Source organism: Nestor notabilis, unplaced genomic scaffold (genome assembly GCF_000696875.1).
Source record: "Nestor notabilis isolate BGI_N333 unplaced genomic scaffold, ASM69687v1 scaffold16328, whole genome shotgun sequence".
In the NCBI taxonomy this organism is placed as follows: domain Eukaryota; kingdom Metazoa; phylum Chordata; class Aves; order Psittaciformes; family Psittacidae; genus Nestor; species Nestor notabilis.
The window spans coordinates 1-26,817 of NW_009941645.1; the positions used below are offsets into that span (position 1 = coordinate 1).

The following is a 26,817-nucleotide window of genomic DNA, read 5'->3' on the forward strand; positions in this document are numbered from 1 at the left end:
ATCATCTCTCAGAGAAGCATTTACCCTGTAACCGAAATCAGTGAAGTAGCTCTACCCATAATGCTATTTAAAAATGTATCATTAATTAGCCAAGAAGCAGGGAAAATATGATCATCAGTTCTTATTTACTTTATTCTTTTAAATATAAAAATCTGGTTTTTTAAATGTCTTCTGTAAAACCACAGAAGGCAGTCTAAAGAATTTAGCTGTCATGAGAACACATTGATTTTTCTTTCTTTCTTTTTTTTTTTTTTTCTGATTTATCTGGCCTAGTTATGTTCTTAGTTTTTTATTCGTGCTTAAAATATTTAGCACCTGAAATGTGCCATAGCACTACAGGAAACAGAGGGATCTCAAGAAACTATCCAGCTTTTGCATAAAGTTAGCATTTTCTATACTTATGTGCTGTAATTTAAGCCTGCTAGTTCTTACTTTATTCAGTATACATTGAGCACATCCTTATCCTTTTCATGTATTTGAAAAGTGAGGTTTTATCCCCTAGGCTGTGTTATTTCTTCAGGCTACGCAATATGATTTTTTTTCAATTTAGTTGCATAGATCAATTTTTCTAGAGGCACTTCTGATCTTTGCTTATTTCCTCTGGACTCCCCATTTGATTCTCATTCAAACTGAAACACAATGATCCAGGCTTCACAAAGTGCTCTGGTTGAAGTCTCACTAGTGCAGAGTGTACAAGAGGAACACCATTTAATATATTCAGGAGGGCAGGGCAGAGGGGGAGGTTTATTCCATCTCTCTGTATTTCTCAGGAAGGCATTTGCCCCTTTTGCAGCACTATGACATTGGTTCAACATATTCCACTAGAGCCCTGAGATCGTTTTCTGAAGAGCTATCTTTCTATTCTTTCTGACGGCTAATGTGCTACCTGTTAGCTGTCTCTGTTAAACTGCATGTGTTTTTTCTTTTTTCCGGATGCTGCAGTGTCCTTTGGAATAAGTGTCTTGACCGTCAGCATAGCTTCAACATTTTCCAGTGTTGTTGCCCAAATTTGATCACCTTATACATTATTTTTATCATCCAAACTGTATTGAGTGGTTATTGCCAGTATTGAATAATAGCAGACTAAGAATAGACCTTCCCAGGCCCCACCCTGTACCATCCCTTCAATTCTGGCTGTGAATCAATGACAAATTTTATCTTCCCATAGCTTGCTGATATAATTTGCGCCTGGCCCTTAGGGTCTAGATATGTTTCAATAGGTTGCTTATGACTGGAAGTGTAATTGAGACGGTGTCAAAATACTTTCTAATGTTAAGATAAATAACACCTAGCTGCTTGTCTCTCATCCACAATGACTGTTACCCTCTCACTGAAGGGAATGTGACAGCTCATTGCTGACAGATTCCTTTCGGCTGTTATTTGTCTTGTTTGTTTTCTCTGTGTTTTTGAAATGTGATTGTTTATTTCTTTCAGGATTTTTCTGGGAATTCAAATTAAACTGAATGATAATTCCCTGTTGTCTTCTTTCTCCCCTCTTTCCCCCTTTTCTGGGCATAAGCAGTAGGTTTCCCATTTGCAAGTTCTCCATACTTCCCCATAAAGTCTCGAGAGCTTTCTGCCTCCTCAGTCAGTCCTTTAAGTATTGTGTAATAAATCTCAGTGTGTTCAGGCCATATGAAAACCCCTGACTTTCCAAAGGACTCTTGTTTTGAATGTGTTCATCTTTCCTTAGTAACAAGGATTTTTGGTTTTTGTTTTGGGGTGTTTTCTCTCTCTCTTTTTTTTTTTTTTTTTTGGTGTGTGGTGTTTGGGTGGTTGTTTTTTTTTGGTTGGTTGTTTTTTTTTAATCTGCGCTGTGTGGTATTTTCTCAAGTTTAAACTTCCTCATGCTTGTTTCATGCCTGCCAGATCACTAAGCTTCTCCACAGAATTTTCAATTTAATTATTCACTCTTCATTCAAAGCAGCAGCATAGACCTGGTAGAGAGAGCTCTTCCCCTGCTGCTGGAAATCTCAGTATAAAACACAGACTGTTTTCTGCCAGTTCTGAACTAGCTCAGACTTTTATACTTTATATATATGATTTTGTTACCTCACTGGAACTGTGTTTAAAGGGCTAGTGTGATTTTTCTTCTGCTTTTGTAGTGCTGGAAATTCAAAATCAGTATCGTGGAAAGATCTGACTGTTCACTAACAGGAGCTGGCAAAGATGACACGAACTATTATAGTGGAAAATCATTTTAAAGTAATGTCAAAACAAACGTCTCGGTTAGGATTTTGTAGTGCTTCAGGGTAGAATGTATTTCGCATGTTAACAGCTTTTTTCTCTAAAAACAGGTTGGACAAATATGTCAGGAGTAGTTTATGCATAGTGCCTCTTTTCTTGAGACAGGGAAATAAACTTGATTCCTACATTTCAACCATGCTTGCCTGTTCCTCTGTCAGAGTCAATTAAGGCACCAGGTTGCTCAGGTGAGGACAACTTTTCTCAAATTTCAAGTGCTTCACTTTGCTGAAACACTGTTTAGAAGCTGAGAAGCACAGGATTGCAGGATATTGCAGCTGTTTTCTGTTATTCCTTGAGAGGTCAGTGATGAAGTTACTGCTTTTGTGCTTTCTGTCTTGCTGCTGCTTAGAGTTGAATGGAAAGCTCAGGAAATAGATGCAAAATCGCCCTGCTCTCTTCTTTCAGTTCCCTCATTAAAAATTCTTTTGCTAAGATTTCCTCAAAAAGCGTTTGTTTGGAGGTATGCTATGGCTGCTGACTATCATGCTGAACAGTGTTCCCTTGCAGTTTATAAGATGTCCTTTATTATATTCTGCTGATAACTCTGCTCTCCTTTATCTTATGGTTTGAATGTGAGTTCTTCAGATTGAGACCTTATTGTTATTTGTGGATTTGTATAGTCCTTCATCCAACTGAGGTCTTGGTCTGTGAGTGTTGTGGGAGTAAAAATGAATATCTTCTTTATGTCTTGGTATTATTTTTTAGGAAAGATTGTGCAGGTTAGAATTTAGAGGTATTCATTCTTCAGCCCAGCTTTATCTTGATCTTTTTCACTGATCAAGAATTAGGAAATAGATTAAACAATTAAAAATAATGGGGTAGGATTAGAACTAAAACAAACCCATCCACATCTTTTTTCTTACTGAACTGAGGCTTTCTATGATTGGCTAACTTCTAGTTTTACAATATTGAAATATTAAAGATAAAAAGGGTGACAGGTCATCTCATTTAAGTAATAATAAGTATGTGTATGGGTCATGACCTTCTTAGCATAACAACTGAAGTTACTGGACTGGTGTAAATCTGCTGAAGGTCTAGCCCAGTACATTTTTTGCAGGCTTTCATGAAGGTGTTTGGGGACAGTAGCTTCCTCTTTTAGTAAAGAAACACAGTTTTAAACCAATAGAATGATTAAAACCATGTAACGGTGACTATTTTTTCATTAAACAATGGGATTTATTAAATTAATGTATTAAAATTAACAAAAAATCTCTATAAAATTCCTTTAACGTTAAATGGCAGTTGTGCTTAACCCCTTGTGTTTCTTCTGTTTACTCTGAGCTGTGACGTGGGGGAAAGTCTGAGCATCGTTGGGAATGAAAGACATTAGACACAGATTTGTGGAAATATAGTAGCTATGGAGCACTGGTGTTGGGACAGGCCAACTCAAACTTAAATATACATAGCTGTAAATAAAAGCAACAGATCTGGGAGGGAGCATGTTTGTTATGGGTGTTAAAAGCTTCATGAAGAAATGCAACTAGTCTGTTAAACTAGTGCATATATGTGTTTAAATATTTGTAAGTTTAGTCTTGAACTTTTACTTTGAGACTTTTACTGTGAGAATAGATGCATTAGACAATTTTAAAAGCTAAATATTAGGCTAAGTTGCCTTAATTCACTCACTTGTTATGCTCCTCTGAAGAATCTTTTTATCAGAGGAGAAATACTTCCAGGAACTTCAGGAAAAAAGTAAGAAAAACTTAGTGACACCTGGAGGTGGTATTTCAGTTCTTTGTCTTTTTTGTAACTAAGAATCTGAATATCTATTAAAAGCCATATGAATTTACATGTGAGAACCTTGATGCTTCTGAAAGTCTTGGCTAACTGATTGCAAAACAGATATTTGCTTGCTCCCACAACTCTGGTAAAGTGCACTACTTGCATTCCTCTGTACAGATATTGTATATTTCATTGATTACAATAGTATCCTTAAACATATATTTTTCACTATTCTTAATAAATATCTAGCTCTGAGATAAGATTTAAAAAAACTGAGAATTCCTGCAAGTGATAATGTAACATGATCTGAAACATTAAAATACTATCCACTGATGTCCTTGACATAAATTCTCTGAAGGCTGTACAAGCGCCTTTGTATTGTCAACTTGGTTGCTGAATTAAGTCACAAATTTTTCCATTACCATCGAGAATGGAAAACAGTGTGGTTTTGTACACATAATAGTTCAGAAATAATATGTGACCTATTAACAACTTTTTTGATCACTCTCCTCCGGTTGCTGAGGGCACTGATAAATGAATGAGTGGCTTGATTGATGAAAGAACATAGATGCCAGAAATGTGAATGTGCTACTTTGTGTAAATCTCATCTTGTTTTAGTCCAGTTCTCACATCATTAATTTTTAGTCTTATTATTAGATATTAAAGGAGATTTTATTTGTAATTTTCATGAAGGATAGAGGTGTTTACTTGCTTTTGATATGAAATGGCATTTTGTCTGTATTTTAATGGTTTAGTGAACTGTGAATCTTAGTGCTGCAAATTAAAGCAAATTGAAGATCTGTCAGGCAGATACCTCATGTAGAGATCATTTTTATATCTATTTAAATAGCAATGAAGGCATTCTCCTTCTGTATCATGATGCATTTCATAGAAAATTAATATCTGTCTTGCAGACATGCTGTCATACTCTTTCTGATGTTTTCACTCTTGTTAAGTATTGGAATAGTAGAAAATGGAACCTCATCTTAGGGGAATGTGAGGTACTTCATGATAGCACATCAATACATCAGACACTTTCCGAATTCAAAAAAGCTACTTAAATAAAATTAATAATAATGTTTAAATTTTCATTAATAATATATACAGACCTAGGCTATTCCACTCCATCTGACCTCAATGATGAATTCAGATACATTTAACAATGAACTTTGCCTTATCATGTATCATACTGTAGTGAACAGCAGCTAGAAGATGTCTCATGAAAATTAAAAATAAAAAGTAAGTCTTTTAGAAACTATTTTTGCCTAAGGCTACTTAATAGTCTGAGACTTACCCAGCTTTTGCGCGGTCTGAGCAGTACAAAGAGTGCTACAGACCCAGATATTTTGATCAGTAAGGGCTGAAGAGATGCAGAACTTTTTCATTCTTTTCCAATGTCAAAAAAAAACCTTCTTTCTTTCTTTTGTATGGCTTTGGCTTCTTTGTCAGTTTCTTTCCCCAAGAGAATTTTGTTGAAAAATGTGTGCCTATAGTTAAGCTCCCCTGAAGTTAGTTTTGTAACATTTGAACTTCTAGATCACCTTGGGGCAGGTTTTTCAAAGTATTTAGATTGTGAAAACTGCAGATGAAAGCATAGTGGACTTTCAAAAGCACTTAAACAGATGATGCACTTAGCTTCCATGTAAATTAATTAGCTGGATTGAACAAGTTCCCTTTGGCACTTTTGAAAATTCCACTGCTACATAAAAAAATTCAATTTTCAAAAGAGGCTGAGCATCCAGGAACTCCGTTTAATGTTTATGACTAGTGCAAGTTTTCAGCAGTTCTGAAAATTATATGCTATCCCTGAGTCTACATTCCCAAGTGATCCTGCTTTGTTTTCTTATTTCTTAACAGTTTCTACAATCATTTATTGTGAAAGTTAGTCTCAAAGAAGAAGTTGCATCCATAGTGCTATGACCTCAGGGTAGAAAAATAATGACACAAGTGAATATTCTGCATGGGTTTGAGAAGCTGGGTCCTTTGGTATATACATTCAGTGACTGAAAAAACTGATAGAGCTTTAAGACCATTGTTCTAATTATGTCTTGTACTGGATTTCCTTATTGCATTCGTAGTATCCAAAATGATAGCTCAAATACATTACAGGCAAAGTCTGCTGCAGGTTAGGTGTAGGTGGGAATGAACCAGATGACCAGAAGTAACATGACTTTTCAGTCTTTAATTGCTGCATATACAGAAACCCTTAGCAGACCTGTTCAGATATAAGAAAAGCAAGCAGGGCTCACTCTGAGGTCTAGTTTCCCCTGTGTCTATTACAGTAGTGTCTAAGTAGCAGTCTGAGGGTTTATGCACATTAGCATTTTGATTTCCATCAATAGTCTGCTTTTGAAATTAATCTGATAATTATTCCCACTTACCACACTTGCTCATTGTGGAGTGGGTCTCGGGCCATGTGAACTGGATTGCTTTTGGCTAAAATGAAAACACAAAATGCTTTCCAGAAGGACATCTGATCTTCTTTAATCATTCCTGAGTCTTCAGGCCACCAAACTGCAGCAAAATTAGTTCAATATAAATTTCCTTCCTGGAATTTAATTTCAAATACTGACCAATGTGAAATCAAGTCCTCAGAGCTAACAAACACCTTTGCTCCACAGATCAGCTCTTACTGTGCCACATTGCTTGATAATGTAGCTATAATCTGAGTTGTCAAGATGCTTGGGTTCATGGGAGAATACCATCTTTGCACTCACTTCCAGAGTTGAAAATCTGCAATGCCAGAATTTTCTCAGATCTGCAAGTATCTTAAAGGGGACCTCCAATTTTAAACACTGGCCAATGTGTTTTGGGAATGTATCTTCTCTTTCTTGTTAGATAGAAAGTGAAATAAAAAACTCGTGATCAAGAACTCATAACATTTTTGTTCAGAGCTTTTTCAGAAATGTAGGTCAACCTGAATGTAACTATTCTGCCTTAAAAATAAAATCCAAATAAGACAGATTGCAAAATGTAACTTTTTTACCTTGTAAAATGCACCTGCACTAGCTATGCATTCTGGTTATTCTCTACATTGATTCATAATTTTTTTTTTGTGCTTTGAGTCCATTCTTGTTTGAATTGTTCCATTGCTAACAGCACTTATACTCATAATTTAAAAAAAACCAACCCATCTAACCAAACAGAAGAACAACACCAAAAAAAAAAACCCAAACAAAAACTCAAGCTTGTTTATCCTACAAGTTTTACAACATTCATAACACTGTATTGTTATGCTGGAAATTGTACCTTGTGTAGTTTTTATGTCAGACACACTAGAATGAAAAACATAATATAAATCTTTACCAGTGACCTTCAGAAATAGGGATTTATTGTCAGTCGTTGCCACTGGAATGCATAACCTGAGGGTCTCCAATGTATTTCCAACCAGGAAGAGTTTTCAAGCATGTTTTTAGTCAATTAAAACACCATCAAGACAAAAGTATGTGAAATCATAAGTAGCTGTACTATAAAAGGATTTTTTTTTTTTCTTTTAATAATGAAAAAACTCTTAGAACCACCAAGGAATCCTGTTCAACTCTGTAAGCTCTGGATTCATAGTACAGTAAATGTGGCTTTAAGATGCTTAAAGCCAGATAAGAAACACTGTAGCCACATGATATTAAATGCTGATCTGGTATAAATTCACTTTGCTAGTTCAAATATGTTAAAAAAATGGACACCTTAGATTTATCCTGTCAGGCTTTCTGCCAGATTAGGTATTGCCTGTCCGTGACATTCTAAGTTTATGCTGGATCAGGTGTTGTGTACTCTCCCGGTGATTCTGCATTGTGTTCTGTAATGTGGCAAATATACAGTACTGTTCCTTTTTGACTCATACTAAACTCACATACAGATCTGGATTAATGACCATGGCCTCCTGTTGCCCCCATCATCATAGTATCTGACTAAATCACAAACTTTGATGTATTTATTCTCCTAACTATGCTGTGAAGAAGAATATGTCTTTGCTATCACACTGATTTAATCATAACGTGTTTTCTCCCTGTCTAGTAGATGAAACAGTAGGGGTTATGCAGGCTCTGAGAATTTCAGTCCTTAAAACCAGGAGATTGTAACAGAGGTGAATATTTTCTTAGAGTGTCAAGTGCTCTGCTAGGGTTCTATGAGAGCTGTATCATGCAACTGGGTTATTTTATTTATCTAGTTATCCTATTATTTATAGGATATTTATATTTCCTTTTAGATGGTTTCTAGATGCTGCATTTTGCATAATTATCACAGTCCTTGATATAAAATATGGTTGTCTTCTGTAAGTTCAGGACCGATCCAAACCCCACTGAGGTCCTTGAGTGATTGGGGGTTTACAGAGCTGATGTATTAGCAAGTTTCTTGTCTCTGTGTTACTGTGTGGTCCCTTGTTTGCCCCTTTGAGTGGCTAATAACAGTAAAGTCCTACACCTTTGTGCAGAAGGGTAGACAGAGGAGATGGGGCTTGGCTGCTTCCTGCTACTTTATTCACCCTGGCATGGAGCTGTAACCGGTTCTCTGGCTCTCTGAGGAAGGCAAATGAGGCTGGCAATGTTACATTGTGATTTTTCTCTCAAATCTGCTGAAAAATGGCTGGAAAAATAAATTGTTAAAGCCAAAATTATCCCCTTTGATAAGCTGTCCTCATTCTGTCCTCCTCCAGAAAGAGCTGAAAACATTCCTGAGGCTTGAAGTTTTGTTACTGTTGTTTCACTTATAAATAAAGCTTTCAAATGAATCAAACGTGCTAAATACTTAATAGGCAAGAACAAGGCAAGTCCTTTGTCCTTGAGTGCTTACCATCTAACAAAGGAGGGAAAGGTGGAGCACAGAGCAACTGGAGAGTGATTCTGGTGCCTACAAGTAGCGTTTTGCTCCACACACTGCTCTGGTTCCCTCAGTGTGACCTCTGGCAGAACATCGTTTTACTAAGGGTGGGCTAAGGAGAGCTGTAACCAAACTGAGTGATAATCTTAAGCAGAAAATGCTTTAAAACCATGACTTTCCTTTTCAAATTTTATTTGGAGAATAGGTAAGTGAATAAAAAATATGTTTTGTTAATGCACTGCTGTGGAGAAATTGATATCTCAAAACCAAGATTGCATTGTGTGCATCTGTTCTGTAATACAAGAAGATACTTGGACGTTTTGAATCGGGAGGACTGAAGTAGTAGCCATTATGTCCTTTTCCATTATTATTCAGAAAGCAGTATATAATAATTTTTACCTGCTAGAAATGTAAATAAAACACTTTTGCATTCAAGACTTAGAAAGTGGAAAAGTATTAACTATCCACGTTCGTGGAAGAGGTGGCATCATGATTCTCTTTTCTGGCACTCTTTGTTCTGCCAGAGCTGATGAAAAGAGATTTTAATATATGTTTTTACTGTACCAGAAGCTTCTCTGAAACTCACATAGCCTTATCTTGTAATTAGATGTTTGAGAACTACTGGTATTTATATTTGCATGCAATTAACTTCTAAAGCACTGTGTACAGGGCTTTTTGCTTTTAAACCAGCCTGGAGTCAATAAATATTTTTACAGATGTCAGTTTGGTCAGCAGTGAAGAGGTAAATAGAAACTAATGACACTCATCAAGCCTGTGGCATGAATGATTTATTGGACACAATCATTTAACACTTCTATAAAGTCAATACAAGGGAAAGAAACAGGTTTCTTATTATGGTAAACTGTATTTGTACTGTCAGCATGTAGTGATTTATGACAAAACTGTGACCAGGATTAGGATATTATAAATGGGCAGAAAAATAGAAGGCTCATTAACTTTTTCATACCCACAGGTAGAAGACATGCAGTGGGCTAATAAAGAACACACTCATCCAGCATCTGTCTGCAGCCTGCCCTGTAAAGCTGGGGAAAGAAAGAAAACTGTGAAGGGAGTACCCTGCTGCTGGCACTGTGAGCGCTGTGAGGGGTACCATTACCAGGTGGATGAATTCAACTGTGAACTGTGCCCCATTAATAAGAGACCAAATGCCAACCGTACGGACTGCCAGCTTATACCTATAATCAAACTGGAGTGGCATTCTCCTTGGGCCATTGTGCCCGTCTTCATAGCTATTCTTGGTATAATTGCCACCACCTTCGTGATTGTGACATTTGTCCGGTACAACGACACACCAATCGTCAGGGCCTCTGGGCGGGAGCTCAGTTACGTGCTCTTGACTGGGATTTTTCTGTGTTACTCCATTACTTTTTTAATGATTGCATCTCCCGATACAGTGGTCTGCTCATTTCGAAGGATCTTTTTAGGACTTGGCATGTGTTTCAGCTACGCCGCCTTGCTTACCAAAACAAACAGGATTCACAGAATATTTGAACAAGGTAAAAAATCTGTCACAGCTCCCAAATTTATTAGTCCAGCTTCCCAGCTGGTGATCACTTTCAGCCTCATATCTGTGCAGCTTATTGGAGTCTTCATCTGGTTTGCTATTGATCCACCACATACCATTGTAGACTACGGAGAGCAGAGGACACTTGAACCAGAAAATGCCAGGGGAGTTCTCAAATGTGACATTTCAGATCTCTCTCTCATTTGTTCCCTTGGATACAGTATTCTCTTGATGGTCACATGCACTGTTTATGCTATTAAAACACGAGGGGTTCCAGAGACCTTCAACGAAGCAAAGCCCATTGGATTTACTATGTACACAACCTGCATAATTTGGTTAGCTTTTATTCCAATCTTTTTTGGTACGGCCCAATCAGCAGAGAAGGTAAGTTATGATAAGATTACAGATCAAATACTAGCCTTTTTCTACTCTCATCTTGCAATACTTATAGCACTACAACATTTTCACTCTTACACATTAATAATTCTGAATTATAATTGCAAACGAACTCAGAATTCACAGAAAATAAAAAACATGTTTCAAAAAGTAGGTTTCTTATACTTTTAACACAAGAAACTGAATGTGATTTTTGGTGTGACTGACATAATAATGTTGATATTTTCTCAATATATCCTTAAATGACTGTTTCTGCTAATGTTTATTATTACTCTTCAGCAATGCTCTAGCCTGTTACACAAAGCAGTATAAATCTTTATCATCCACAGATCTGATAGAGATGGTTGCATTTTAAAAGTCTGAGAAGATCAGCTTACATTTGTCAAAAATAATGAAGAAGAATACTTGGGCAGAATGGAAAGAATTACTTTTCTCCCTGGTTGACATATACAACATTTTAAAAAAAAAAAAAGCTTACCCCCCCCCCAAAAAAAAAACACCAAAAAACCAAACAAACAAACCAACTAAGAAAAAGAATAAAAAATAGGAAGAATGAATGAAGTGTATGTGAAATCATATAAAGCATAATTCACTAATTGTTGTCTCAGAGCAAAAGAAAACATTTTCCTGACATTTTAAATGAGAAATTAAATGTGGCGTATTTGGATATCTGTTATTCATTGTTCATAGCTGGCAAGGACCTTTCCTGTATCAGTTATGGCTAGCAGTACAAACACATTGACATTTAACTCTCCTTCTGTCAGCTGTAATGGGAAGGCAGAGGTAAATTTTGACTGTGTGAGATTTTATTCAGCTGGTGGTGGTGAAAATTAAAAGTTAGGAGGGAAAAGTAATACCAGCATCGATCTTCAGAACTGCTAATGTGGACATTTGAAAAATGTTAAAAATAAGAAATTAGTATCATCAGTTTTTACATAAACTCCCTTTTTCTTCTAGCATTTGTTTTAGAAAATATTTTAAAATACACAATTTAATTGGAAAAGTCAACATGCATCCACTTATAATTGTGCAAAGTTTTGGTGTGTCTCTGGTTTAGAGGGCACGCTTGCCTGCAGAATTGAAGAACATATCTGGATAGCTGATGAAATACTTCCTAATTCAAGCAGAGGAATTGTATGGGGGAGACAGTGTGGCAGAAAAATGTATTCCTGACTAAAAACTGAAGTAAGCAGGCCTGGTGAATTGGATCAGGCTTGATTTCCATGGCCTTTTGGCTTAAGTCAGAGGAAGTGAGAACCAAGGTAATGGCATACGATCGATACAGTAAATAAAGATAAAAAAATATCCTGTTTGATATAGGAAAAGATATTTAGGTTAATTTTATTTAAATTCTGTCTTTTTTTGTATGTGTAGGCTTAAGTCAGAAAAATACCTTTATATATAAATGTGTGGTACTTTTTGTTTTAACATCTTGAGCCAGTTTTATGGCAAATACCTACAACAAAAGAAATGTATTTCTGAGTATCGAAACACGGGCTGGCAATTATACAGTGGGTTTTAATTTACAGCATTGATCTACCTTAGCTTGCAGTAAAGGATAAACCGGTTTTGACCTCTAAAGACAAGATTAAGGAACTCTTCCTTTGCGTTTTTTTTATGAAACCCAAGACTGAACAAATCATACTCAATCACACAGCTTCTAACACTAAGTTTCACTTGTTGCCTTTTTTTCAAAATTACTTGTTATTCTTCATCTGATGCCTTTCAGGAGGAAATGTATATCTTATTGCACACATATGTATGTTCTCTAAATAAACTCAAAGTTGCTTGTAGATTTCTCAGTTAATGCATAGCACCAAAAGAAGCATTTTAAAACCAAACTAATACATTATAGATTCTTATTTGAAATTCAATGTTAAGAATTTTTGTGAGGATTAAAGAAATGAAAGAGAAGATAAACAGACTTTTGTTGGGTGCTTACTCACTTTGCAATTGATTTTAGAATCCTGAGATGATTTTTTTTTCTTTTTTCTTTTTTAATGGCTTGAGTTTGTTCAGAGAGAATGGGGAAATAAGCTGGGTAACTTACAGTACTATTAAAAATGAATGTTTCCTTTTTTGAAACGTTGACAGTAATAAAATTTAACATTTATTATAAGCCAGGTATGCTTCCAGCTTGCAGTTCATTGAGCTACTAGCTTTAGACACACTTCTGTTTGAATAAAGAGTAGTTAAAACTTTATATTTTGAAGAAATATCCCTCTCTCTCACTGGAAATTGTATTTTAAGAAAGTAGAAGCTTTTCATAATGTTTTCTCATTCTATATTTTTCCAACAGTAAATATTTCAGGAGCTAAACTCTTTCTAACTTTAATAATTTCCTAGGACTTGTGACCTAATCCTTAGCAGAAGTTAGGACTTTGTTATTCTGCTGTAGAGGCAGAGTGGAAAAAAAAAACATGAACAGTACAACTGAAATGCAGTTTTTTGCTTAATCTTCCTCTGCTCCTTTTCCCTCTCTGAGGGAAGCTCCTCACTCTTTGCTCGTTCCTAAAACAGCATGTTTCCCTCCAGCTGGTGAAGATAAATCATTTCAGTGCAGGTCATGGACATTGCTGGGTCCACTCACCAGCTGAACAAGTAATTGTTGCAGTAGCCCCACAAATCTGCTCTTCCCTCCCTAGCCTTCCATGAGCTGGTGCAAGAGGACAAAGGAGTGGTCATACTTCGCCAGTGTGGCTGAGTAAACTGCAAAAGATAACACTAATGAGAAACCAGTTAAATACAGAGATTCTCTTTTCTTTCAAAAGTCACATTGTGGGAACCTATTCCAAAAGTTTCTTAAGAGAAGCTTTCCTGTTCCCACTAGAATAACAAGTGAAAATTATGAAATAAGTTCATTAGCTAATAAATAAGCCACAAATGATGGATTGGGTCATTTAAATATTGTGGACATTTAGAAAGCGTTTTTTCAGTTTCAACCTTTTCTGCTTCTTTGAGTTTAAACTGAATTTCGGAAGCAGAGCAGTTTTGATATTGAAAGAGGATAATTTCACAACTTTTAAAGTGTTCCTGCTTTCTTAAACTGAAAAATTTCTTAACTGACTTTAAATGCCAGACTTGCATTTAAAATAACATTTATCAAAACATATCTGATCAACTTTCAGGCTAAGTACTGATTTTCTTAGAAAATAATTATACCATGGTATATTTTTATAATACATTAGATTACCTAAGAAATCAAAAGGGATTGCTGTTGTCAACCAAGTCAGTTTGTTGTGCAAATAAAGTTTGAGCTCTGTTCACTTAGATGCTTTTCAGGCCCATTTTGATAATTTAAAATCATAGCATTTTTTGTGGGGTAGTTATCTGCTCCCTTGTTTAGCTGTTTTGCTCCAGAAGTAAGTGATTATGGGAAAAAGAAGCAAGGGTCCTGAGTTCTTTTAAGTTGTTTTGAGATGAAATGCATCTGTAAAGGTTTGCTGAAACCCTTTTGGACTCAAGAAAAAAGGTCCATCTCATGAGGTCTGCTCATGACATGTAGGTGTGACCTGCCTGCTTAAAGTGTGTGAAAGTTAGGGGGAAAATTTCTTTCAGACTGTGCTACTCACTCAATGAAACCTTGTGGAGTGCTGAATACAGCTACTTTTTAAAATTCTAGCCTCTGTTTAGATTTTTTTTGTTATTCAACATAGTGTGTACCCAAGCTTCAGCATGTGTTCTTGCTGAATGAAGGAATTTGTGTAAAGCTAATGCATACATAATTTTAAAGACATACCTTTGTTGTTTTAAGATATGCCTACAGTCTTCAGGTTATAATTTCATTTCTATTTACCTTTATGTTAATTAAACCACTGGCATTTTAAGTATGTGTGATTTTAATTGTAAGTTTATTAGGAAGAGAGAGAATGCAAGCTTCTCTAAGAAAGAAGCAGATTATTTAATAAAATATAAAGCTTTTTTTTTAATTCAGTGAGATGCTCATGTGTGCACCTGAAGGTTGTAAACCCTGTTGTTTTCTTCATGGTTGCATGTCTGTTCCAATATGAGCATTGAGCTGGAGTACCTAGTTGTGTATATTGAAGAGATGTGCACCTGTCACATGTGGAAAACACCACCGTTTTGCTTGTCTGACATGTTTGCTTCTGGATCCATGATGACTGATGGCTTCTTACCCAAAGACAGGAAGGAGCTGCCAGAAAAATTAAATTAGTCTGTTACATGCTTCCTGCTCCATCGTGGGGAATATAAGAGAATTGGTAACATGTATATGAAGAAGGAATGTGTGCTGGAGAGCTTGAAATAGACCTTTCTTCTTACTTGCTGGTTTCTGTGACAAGTAATTCTAACTGAGAAGCAGAAACAATTTTGTGAAGCACAGATAGCTAAATAACTGCCATCTTCATCTACTTTAGAAAAGAATAGTCAATAATCACAGAGGGCAGTTTGTGAAAGACCACAAACGTTTCACAGAGATATTCGGGGAAAAAAAAACCCACAACAATCAAACCCCCCCAAAAAAACCAAAAGAAACCTTATCTACTGTATTTCTAGAAATCAGATTCACCTCACAAAATTGTTGATCTTTTCTCTCTGATTTGTTCAGTGTCAAAAATCTGGTTGTCTTCAACAAATGCAGTTAAAGAGAAATCCTTCCAGTTGTATTAGATGATCTTTGCATAGTACGAAAGAGATTGGTCTTTAGTATTAAGATACTATAAACTTTCACAATTGTGTTTCATCTGCAAGTATAACTGTGAGATGTGGTGCTCTATGTCATTATTATGCATGGGACAGCATCCAAGTCGCTGGTGATCTTGCATAAAAAGAAAAAGTAGATAATGCATCTTACAGTTTAATCATGACCTCAACTGCTTCATGCCGTGATGGTCAAGCACTGACAACTGATGCTTAGCTACACTTAATCTGAAAAGGACCACAGACAGTTTAACAGTTCATTAAAAGCAAGCATGCTTCTTTTGAACAATTGCAAAACTCTCTGTATGTGAAAAGAATGGACTTGGAAATTCAAAGGGATGCACATAAAATGCTGTGTCATGGGACCTTATTAAAAAATGGATTGAGACAAATGCAGCTCCTGCATTTTGTTTTGTCAATACAATCCATAATTCTGCATTCAAAATGAAGGGATATGTAGCAATTTTTGGACTCAGATGCCTAATAAAAATCTCATAGTCACAGAAGTTTATGTGCCTACAAGCTCATTCGGGTTTCCATTTCAGACTGAAATCTAGTCTGCTGTGTTACTGACCAATGAATCTTTCAGTAGGCAGCTCCAGTGCTGTCCTGTGGCACTGCATTCCATTCAGCCATTGCTTCAAAACAATGAATTGACTTGCACCTTATAAATTCTTGGGTTCCTGGGGCATTGCAAGGGCTGGTTTAATTTGGATAAAGCAAAACTAGTGGTAACACAAGCTGTATAGAAAATATCTTCAAGCAAATTTATCACTGAATAATGGAATTGAATATATTTGTAAAAATACAGGGAAAGGGATATTTTTTTTCCCCCAGTTAAAAATGATATGATAAACCCTCATACTGGAGAAAAATATATCTGTAGATATAATATAATAGAAAGTTAATTGCAACTATCTTTTACACTTTTACCCTTGGTAAGAAAAATAGAAAATCCTTAACTAAAATACTGTTTAGAAATTGGGTTGGAACTCCTTGTGGGATTATCTTGTGAAACTTCTTGTAGTTACTACCCCCTACCAAGTTGGAAGCAGTACAAAAATAACCTTTTTTGTAGCTTTAAAAGTACTTCTACCTTACTGAAAACAAGTAAACACATGTATGAAAGAAGAAAATTATAAAGGCTTTAACTTAGCTTTGAGGGGTTATTGAGCTTCTCATCCTTCTTCTCTCCTACTAAAATTATTCCAATTTTGCATAGGTTTCATAACACTATCAAGATTTTGATTTTACAAAGATGATAAAACGCTGTGGCCTGGTAAATTGCCGTACATAGGCTGAGCCTGAATAACAATTTGTGTACAATCTGATCACATACCACATCTTGAGATTGACTCATGATCAGTGCCTAATCAAAGCCACATTACCCTATATTTCCTTTAGACATTTTCAAGGACAATTATGGTGACTCAACTAGAGTTACGTAAAGCACAGTATGTTGATGTGTATCTCTGTTCCTTGTGACCATTCTGATGTTTAAGTATTGCCATAGTTTTGCTGATATGTCAATAATTTGGACATCCAATAAAAAACAAGATCCAGTTCGAAAAATTACTTAGATATAAGCCCATTAAAATTTTAGCAGACTTGATAAATATAATAAAAGTCTAAAATTTCACATAAGGGAAAGCAAATGTTAAATTCATATCTTATAAAGATGGAAATAACCAGGAACCAGAAAATGATGGAAATCTGATTTCACACAGACTCGTGAGCTTTATGCTTACTCTTAAAAACCAAAACTGTTATGGGAATGAATCTTTAATTAGATTGTTAACACTGATTATGCATGTGTGTGTGTGCAAATACTTCATCTTACATAACTGTAAGCTCTTGCCTGAAACCACAAGAATTATTTTAAAAGGCCCAGCAGAAGCAATAATTTAAATACTTGTATGACCACCTTGTACAGAACAAATACTTTAATGTAGTCATATACATCTATTTGTTGAAAGCCTATTTTGCTTTCAGCTTATAGTGAAGCTTCTTAACGAGGGATAAAACACAACAGAGATACATATAAGCTAAGCCAGGAGAGTCAGAATTTAGAGGTAGCAGAATGTTGTCCTTTTTCCTAGTAATTTAGCTACAAATAGATTAATTATGAACTATCTCCATAACTTTAGGCATGCATTTTTGGTATTTACATGCAGTTTGAATTTTTCTCTTCCTAAAGAGGTGCTTTCTAGACTTGAGAGTGATTTCGTAGTCAGCCAGTTTACCAGAAATTTGACCCTAGTAGAACAGTCAAATGATTGCTTTCATGCTTATTGTCAAGGTTGTGTTTACCTGAAGTTGTGAAAGGTATGGATGGGATTAAAGTGATGTTGTCAGGTGCACTGATAGAAGTGATGACACAGCACCTGCATAAATCTGTTTTTTACAGAAAACATCCACCTTTCTACTACCATACAATAAGAATAGCGGAACAATGAAGGGAAGAAAGGCACAGGACTTCTTTGTCCTGTTTTTTAACTCCACTGAACTCAGATGGAATAACAGCAAGCATTCACAGGTATTGTGAATGCCATTCGAATGGCACAGGTACTGCATAGTATTTCCCAATTCCAAAACAGCAAGGTCAGAAGGAGATTAGAAAAGAAGCAAGAAACTACTTATAAGACAGTGTTCAATTGCAATGATCTGAAACTGAGGAACACATGACATTTTGCAAGTGTCTTTTCTAGGAAACTAGCACTTGTAATTGAGTGAGGTATAGCAGAATAGTTCACAGCAGGCAAAGTATCTATCTCCTAATCTAGTCATCAAACAGACACAGGCAAACCAATGTGGCATGATACAGAAATTGGTCCCAAATCCCCAAACTGCTTTTCAGGCAGTCTCTGTAAGGGAATTGTTTGCACCATATGTTTTCCTTAGGAGCTGATCTACTGAAATGGTGCTTGAGAAGAAGTCCTACACATACAGTGTAAATTATGGCACAGTCTGAAGCAGCTTATTCCAGAACATATCACCTTCTATCCATTTGAGCCATCACACTGCATAAAATTTTATTGATCCACGAAGATCACATATCTCCATAAGGCTTCCAGATTTCAAAGTTGGAAATTTCTCTGTTATTCCCTCTGCACTATTTGCCTTGTCAATGAGGCTTTAATTTCTTTGTTTCCAGCCACCACCAAAGCCATAACCTTTGTCCTTTTCAACCTTCATTTTTTTTCTTTTTTTTTCTGTTTATATCCTTCTCTTTTGTTTCTCTGCTTGCTTACTTTGTAATCTGTCCAAGATAGAACAGTCATTCCAAACAGTGCCATTTTTCTTCCATGATATCCAGGATCCTAATTCTTTCATGCATGACGTAGACTCTGCACTTATCCCAGTGTGTCTTCTTCCTCTCCCTCACTGACATTGATGTTGGCTTTTTGTTACCGTTTTTTGTTACTTTCATTCTAAATTTAGCAAAATTCTGCTCTGACTCCTGCATACAAACACTTTCTTTCCAGCTGACTACATCCAGCATTCTCAATCTAACCAAGTTTTAATTCCTTTGTTCAGTGTTTTATTTCTGAAAGGTTCACACAAAGCCACAATCAAGTGAGTGAGATTTTTGCAATGACATAAAGAAACCTTGATGTCACTGCCCCAACTGCTGTTAACTCTTCCTTTAATCTTTTCTCTATATGCCTCCCATCTATTTTCCAAGATGCTAGAAGTTTTCTAAAAGGACCTGTGTTAGAATTTTGCACATCTGTGTTATTCAAGAATATAAATGGAGAATTTGACAGTGTATTTTTCATTGTTTACCTAAAATGAAAGACTTGGATTTATCTTGAGCTCACTATCCTGTAGTTTTGTGTAGTTTTAATAAACAGCCTGATGTGTGTTTAAGTTCTCCTGCACACCGGGAAAATGGTATAAAAATACATTGCAGGCAGGTCTGGTTTTCTAAATATCCAAAGCAGGAAAATGCTAAATACTTTATGTCCTTAAACGTGAATTGCTTTACTGCTACACTAGCAGTTTATAAGCATGAAGGTGGCATAGTTATAGGAAAGATAAATATGTAGTGTGCTTACTCCTGTCTCCTAGCCAGGGATGGATGTGACAAGCAGATCTCGTTTATGACTGGTTCCTTTTGTGGCCTTTCTCTTTGTACCCATGTAGCTCTGTATAGTACTGGGGTGAGTTTCATGCTAGAGTGTGGACTAGAGGGAAGAACTATCAGCCGGTGTTGCTTCAGCTGCACTTCCTTGAGAATGCGGTTCAGAGCCAAGCATTTTAATGTCACAATCAAGCATTTTAGTATTTGACTATACCTGTTTTCTCTCAAGATCACCAGAATATACAAGGAAATAGCAAAACTGCAGTTGAACAGGCCTCTTCTGTATGATAAAAGTTAATATGGTTTCTACACCTGTCTGCGGGAAAAAAGGTCTTTGTATTTCAGACACTGACAGTTGGCTGAAGATCCACTCTGGATAGATTTTTTTTTTAATTATGACAGAGATATTTAAGTGTTGTCAGTTTCATCTTACAGAATGTACTAGTACCTTGCAGAACACTGTTTGACTATAAGCCTAATTAATAATTTCTGTCTCCTATACATGACTGAGGTAAAATCTTTTGCAAAATTATGCTAGACTTTTTATCTACAGAATAAGGGTTAAGTCTGATTTTTAACTATGTAATCCAAATACTAACACAAGCTCAGTGTGCCTTTTTGGCCATGGATGAACACACATATTCTTCATGTTAAAGTTGTGTACACACTTTGACAGAAGACTAGACCCCTATGGTTGCAAAATGAAACCATGGGCACCTCTCCAACACATGTAATGCCTTAGATTCAATTCAAAGACCTATTTTTACTGCAGTTAGCACTACCATGCTGTTTAAAATGACACGGTATAACCAAGTAACTTAGATCTAACTTGTCAGGTTAGCCAGCAGTGATGTGTTTCAGAGCACCAGTGTGCTTATTTTCTTGGTGTTTTCTTTTTTATTCTAGCTTTTCATCTCTTGTAAACAACATTCTCTTCTTCCTGCAAAGCCACTCACTTGGGTGAAGGATATTTCACAGAGGCCGCACACTCTATACCTTATTGACTGCCTGTTGAAATCACTTTCTTATTACATTCATAATTCATCTGTCTTTCTAATCTTCCTTAACCAAGGCCTCTTTCAGTTATTTTAAGAACCACATGCTCTTTCCTGAAGAGGTTTAAGCATACATGTTTTCATATTCAGATGAAAACTGCATTTTGCGCACAATCAAATTGAAGTGTGTGAATATCTGTGTTAAAAAAGAAAGAGAGAAAAAAGGAAAACCTTCTGTTTCTTCCTAGAAACTTGAAGTACCCAGATTTGCCAAAGAACATTAAGGAAACCAGAGTACATATAATTTTCAAAGATGGGTCTTGTTGTTGTGTTTCTCCTTACAGAATGCACTCCCTGTGACAGACTATTAAAAATCTACTTCATAGTTTCAGATGTTATGTCTGCTTATTTCAGGTGAATAATATCCTAGTAGATAGGATATCTACTAGGAGATGTAGGTATTTCACAGACACAGAAAAAATTATGAGGAAATATTTTAACAAATAGTGGGTTGGTTGTGTTTAGGGAGCAGTTCTGGAAAGCGGGCTGGAAAGAAGCTTCCGAAAAGGAGATGGTGGTTTAGGCAGGTTAAAAGTCTAACATTTGAATAAGTCCAAGATATTTTGCTTTAAACAACTTCCTGGACTTTTTTTTTTCCTATGTAATGAGAATGAATGACTAGCTAACGACTGTCATGAGAGGTCTTCTAGTACTGTACACAGAAAGAAAGTTTTAGTAATGAATTACTTTTTTATATGTGTTCTGCTTTGAGTATTCAGATGAAGAGAAACTAGCTGTCAGTAGATGGGAAATTATGTGTGGGAATATTGGATAATGTCATATGGGTCCTTTACTGTGAGAGCATGTGGAATATGTGAATTTATTTCCTGCTGGGATAGAACTGTGAAAAATGGAGAGAGGCATATTTGTTGGAGCTTTGTCCATACTGGCTTTGGAAATGATTGTTGTTTTTATCCCTGAAGTACTCCTGAGCATTCTGTGAGAATGATTCTTTGTAAAGGAGCTAATTGTGCCAAGGAACCTACTACAGAGAGGCCAATTAGGAAGGAAAAGCTGTGATTCTAGTTTCAGTGAATCTTTAACTTTTCATTCATATAAAAAAGTTCCATTCAAAAGTATGGCAAAATATACTTCCAGGATGCTCTGCAGCAAGGTTATGAAGCTACTATTCTGGTAATACAAGTCAAAGTCCCTCCAAGAACAGTTACGAGATAAAACAATATCTAACAACATTTATGAGGTAAGAGGATGCCACCATCTGTTCTCTCCCTGATATCTCTATTTGATTTAATTTGCCTTTCTTTTAAGTGTCTGAAAAGGAAATATACAATTCAGTGATAAATAAAATATTAAATAAAGATGGTGTTCATTATTGACTTTGTTTTTTCTATGAACGAACCAAAAATAAATGCATTTAGTTCACCTCAAACCATTTGTTATAAATGATGGCTTATTTGCCAAACCAGATTAAAAATATATCATTGATTTAACTTCACTGTCTTACACTCTTCCTTTATGGCAGTGCTGTACACAATATTCTACAGTACTCTTAGGGGTATCACAGCCTTCAGCTACAGTTACTTGTAAATGGAAACTGATGACTAACAGAAAACATGCACAGCACCTTTCCCAGGAGATAAAGGATATCTCAGGATATCTCCACTGAAGTTATCCTTATCCTTGAATCTGTAAGTGACATCATAAAGTATGAAAATAACCTTTTTATTGGTGACTCCATGCAGAATTCAGTGCAGTCTTCCCCAAATACAGACAGCCAAGGCCCACAGCTCTGCCTGATTGTTGCCTACATTCCCAAACAGTTAGGTACAGCTGCATGATCAAACGTCCATATGTACCTGAATATAAAAATACAGAATGAGTACTCAGCTGTAGTGAGCTTAGTAGGGTTTCTACTGTGGTAGGAATCTTTGTTTATCCAAGGGTTTCACTTTTATAATATACAAAGCACCAGAAAGCAGAGGAGTGAGAAGCTAAACTGAGTGCCAATACCCAGCACTGTGTTCTTTTATACATCCACAGAAGTGTAGAGGTAGGTCCTAAAACAACCGATAACATAAGCCTGCACATAGATCTGTCAGACACCAAGAACTTCATGAGAGTACATTTCCCTGCAACTAGGTCTCTAAAGCACCCCGCTTTGGCCATACTCTAAAGCAGGATATTTGACCACATGGCTCACACTTCTAAACTGATAAGGCAACTGCTAAATTCTTAAGCATTTAGAAAACTAAGTATTTTTCATTTTATATCATATTAAAAAAATCCAAATGAGACAACATAGCTATTTGTAGTAGAATTACATAGAACTGGGTGCAGGGGTTTTGTCATCAGTTTTCCTTCTTATTAATTTACCCTTATATGGCATTTTTGTTGAACTCCTGAAAACCTTTCATGATGTTCAGACTTTTGATTTTGTTCCTCAGCTATTTTCTTGCAGCTCTGCTTTATGTGAGAGTCCCAGTCAGTCATTCCATGCAAAAAATAAGATAGTAAAACCAAACACCTGTCAATGACTTGTCTGTTGTGTTTTTACATTTACAAGCACAATATTTATCAAACATTGAGTCTCTGAACAGGCAATGTATAGAAGCTTTCAAATATAAAAGTTAATGTTTCTGTAGCACAGAAGCTAGTATTTCATATATGCTAAAATAGTTAATACATAGTAATTACCTAGGAATTAAAAATAAACAGCTGAAATCCTTACATTCAGATGCTTCAGTGGTCTGAAATGGTGACTTTTTAGAAAGCAAATGTTTACTCTGTTACAGAATAATTTTAATAAATGTCTCAGCTATGTCAGTTTTTCAACTTTTGCAAGCCATAAGCACCAACCCTGTAGATTTTGCTTATTATGGAGAACATTACTGTGTTTAACGAATTCTTTCTCAGAGAAAATGGAATGCATTTTACATGAAAGAATTAGCATTAAAGAGGATTTCATGTTTTTTCTCTTTTGGATTATCAGAAGGCATGTGATTCTATATGACTTCCAGAAGACACAATAATGTCTTTGCATGTCTCTGATATTCTGTGTTACTTTGCTATGATAAGTCTTTTGGTAGTTTATCCCACACACAGTTTCAGTCGATCATATTTTCACACATATAATCTGCTCCTTTACAATCCAGTTTTTATTAGCAGATCCTTTAAGAACCTATAACTTCTGATAGTCTGTAGCTGTGAGTTATCTTTGACTTTTTAGTATTGACAAGACAGGAAAATGAAAAATGTACGAAAATGGTGGAAGAACTGTGGTGGCAAAAATATGAGTAAGCTTTGGGAGAACACTAGCAGAATACTTCATTGGCAGAGGAGGATTGTGGAGGTAAATTCACAGGTTTTTTACCCATGCATTCAGAAAAGCCTGACTGCTGCAGTCACAGAGTTTTTAAAACAATGAAAGTCAGGACACTTTTCACCCCCTGAAAGGCACTGGCAGAAAACCCTTACAGGGTGATACTCATACGAAAAGAAAAACTTCAAATGACTATTAACTTAAAAGGTTTTCACTGAGAAGAGAGACAGTTGTGATTTTAAAGAACACCAAGATACACAATTGAGACTTTAAAGAGTTTTGTGATAGCATAGCATCACTCTTCTGCTGTAACTTTGAGATTCAAAATGTTCTTGAGATACAATTTACCTTTATTGCCTTGTTTAAATTGATTTCAATGTTTGGTTAATTGGAGCAAATCAAAACTTTTATATTCACACTTCCTTCAGTCAGTTAATCAGTGTCATCAAGATCTTTACTGTTTTCCAAGATTATAAATAATATTTTTTGGCATGTTCATGTAGAACTTTATAATCCTTAAACGAAGGGGCACATGTATTTAATGTAGTAGTTACGTAGGCATATGTAGTTAGTTTAACCTTGTTTCATCTGCGTTTTATTTTCCTTTTTTTCAAATAGCAGTGAAAATAAAAGTGGGCATAGACAGAGTAATTTCTTTTCCGGGGGGAGGGGTAGAGGGGTGAGGGGGTGTGATGGTGCATTGCTTCTGGGATCACTTATAAAGTATCAACAGCTTAAAACATAAACCCACAAATAGAACATGTACATTCCTTTTCTATGCTCACAGCTGAATACTTTTATTTCAGTATTTGAGCATGTTTATAAGTGATAAAGATTATCTGATACAATGTGATATAAATTAGAGTCTTAAATTTTGGAATAAGGCCTTAAATCTATTCTATAGATACAAAATATCTGAATCAACTCTGTCAATAACTTAGGAACAAAGACTTCTCCAAGCATTTGATTGCTATATACATTGTGTTCATTAAATATGAAAGGTCTTTTCATCCACTTACAAACTGTATTTTGCTTTATAAGAATGGAGTAATACAGAGATATATTAGCATAGACATAACTATAACATTTGAAACTATGGGTTCCCTTAGATCCTGTCTGTACTAAGAAACTCTCTGTTTACACACTCATATAAATAGTATTAAAGGAGTATATTGTTTACTCACAATTGCAGAGGTAAGACTTACTAGCTTCATTATCTGCTAATGGTGTAGCTTGATTTTGCTTGGGGTTATAAGGGTAAAATGCATCACACTGTCTGACTAGCAGTCCAATTTTTTCCAGAAGGTAGTGCACATCATCTGATTTCAAAGGCATTGTTTGAGTTTCATTGACTTCACAACTGGTAGCAAAACTACAGCAATTTCCTCATCTCAGCCCTTGTGGTAGCAATACTATATACACCCTTGTAATGAGGAACAGTAATCCATATGAAGAAGGTAGGACAGAAAGATGGTCATGACTTCACCTGTGCTTAATTAGAAGGTGGTCATCATGCAACCTAGTGAAAACTGTGTAGACATGAACATCCATTATTTAAAGAAAGAGCATTAAATGCTGCATCTGAAATGCTATTTCTTGAGGGAGGGCATATGTTGGCAAGTGAGATTACAAAATTATAGTCTATCGTGGAAGAAAATGTCCTTCAGGGCTGTATGGTTCATGTGTTGCAAGCATCCACAAACAGAATGCTCCCTAAAAAAATCCCCTAATCTGCTGAAATATGTTGCATAGGATAGTACTCATGTGGAGAACTGATATCTCTCAAGCAGAATGGTCTGTCTTGCTCCTTGCAATGGCATTTTCCACTGGCTTGGAACAGCCCCTGAACTGTTTCTTTGCTGAGATCACCTCTCCAACAAATGCATGAACTCTTCCCATTATTATCTTGAAGTATGTACAAAGTATCCCCTATCTATCTTTAGCTATCTACAAAAGGCTGTCATGCATTTCTTCAGGACATACAAATGGTGCCTATCAATTACCCTATGACAGCAGGACCTGCTTGGAGAATCTCTTGTGTTGTCTTTTCTAACTTTTGGGTTTCGCAACTCTCTGTGAAAGGCATGTGAATAAGCCGCTGAAAACTAAAATGGAGTAAAACCCTGCAGCTAATGCTTACATAATGTGTGTTGTGTTGAAAACCTTCAAATTCATTTTCCTGCCCTGCTGGGCCAAGATGAGGAAGCACATATGGTGAGGAAAGCCTCTTGCTGTTGGGAGACCTGTGCATTCCCTCTGCACAGGGAGGAACAATTTAGCCTCATCCCTCACTCTCTTCTGCTAATCTGGCACAAATCAAACGCAAGAGACAGAGCGTGAATGTGGATAAGTGAGAAGATGCAATTTCCTGTCTCATGTGGCTAAACGCTTCTTGTTAAGTGTCGGGTTTAGAGCTGAGTAAACAGTGTAATAATATATTTATGATTCTGTTTATGCATTATGACCTGAGATTCAGTAAGCACTTCTGCCTGTTTTCTTGCATTTCTGTTCTGTCTACAAAAGCTGTAGTTTGTCTTGGAGCATATGCATGGAGACTAAATGGGCTTTTAACCCCTCTTTGGTATTATACCTACTTTTTTGTAGATTTTGCATTTTCATGGAAGTGCAGGAAGGCTATCAGTGCTATGGATAACAAAAGGAGATTACTGCAAAATATCTGCATTTTTCAAGCAAAGTCTGTGCAACACAACACTAAATGAGGAAAATTAAGGGGTTTGTATGTGTGAGCAACAGAAAAATTACTTGTGAAGAGAAAGATTGTATACCACCTCTTTCCTCAGCAATATGGTACAATATGATATGCTCATCATTTGAGGGCAAATGCCCATGGAAACTTCATAGAACCCTGAAACATGCCTCAGACATATCCAAGGAGTGAAAGCCAGGAGCTGCTAGTCATCTGGGTGAGCAGCATAAAAGGTTGAGAATGGTAGCAGAAATAGCAAATAATTGTTACCAATTATGGCAAGAAAAAGGATCGATGAAATTTTCTAATTTTACTAACATTGTA

At 36.1% G+C, this 26,817-nt stretch overlaps 1 protein-coding gene across 1 annotated transcript in view; it reads left to right on the forward strand.

Annotated features, from left to right (window-relative positions):
• The first annotated feature begins 9,715 nt into the window (after positions 1-9,715).
• LOC104410745 (metabotropic glutamate receptor 8) overlaps positions 9,716-26,817 on the forward strand; it is a 38,896-nt gene continuing 21,794 nt past the window's right edge. The window contains exon 1 of the mRNA XM_010020996.1: positions 9,716-10,696. Within this exon, the coding sequence (XP_010019298.1) occupies positions 9,716-10,696 (981 nt within the window). The remainder of the gene's footprint in view (positions 10,697-26,817) is intronic.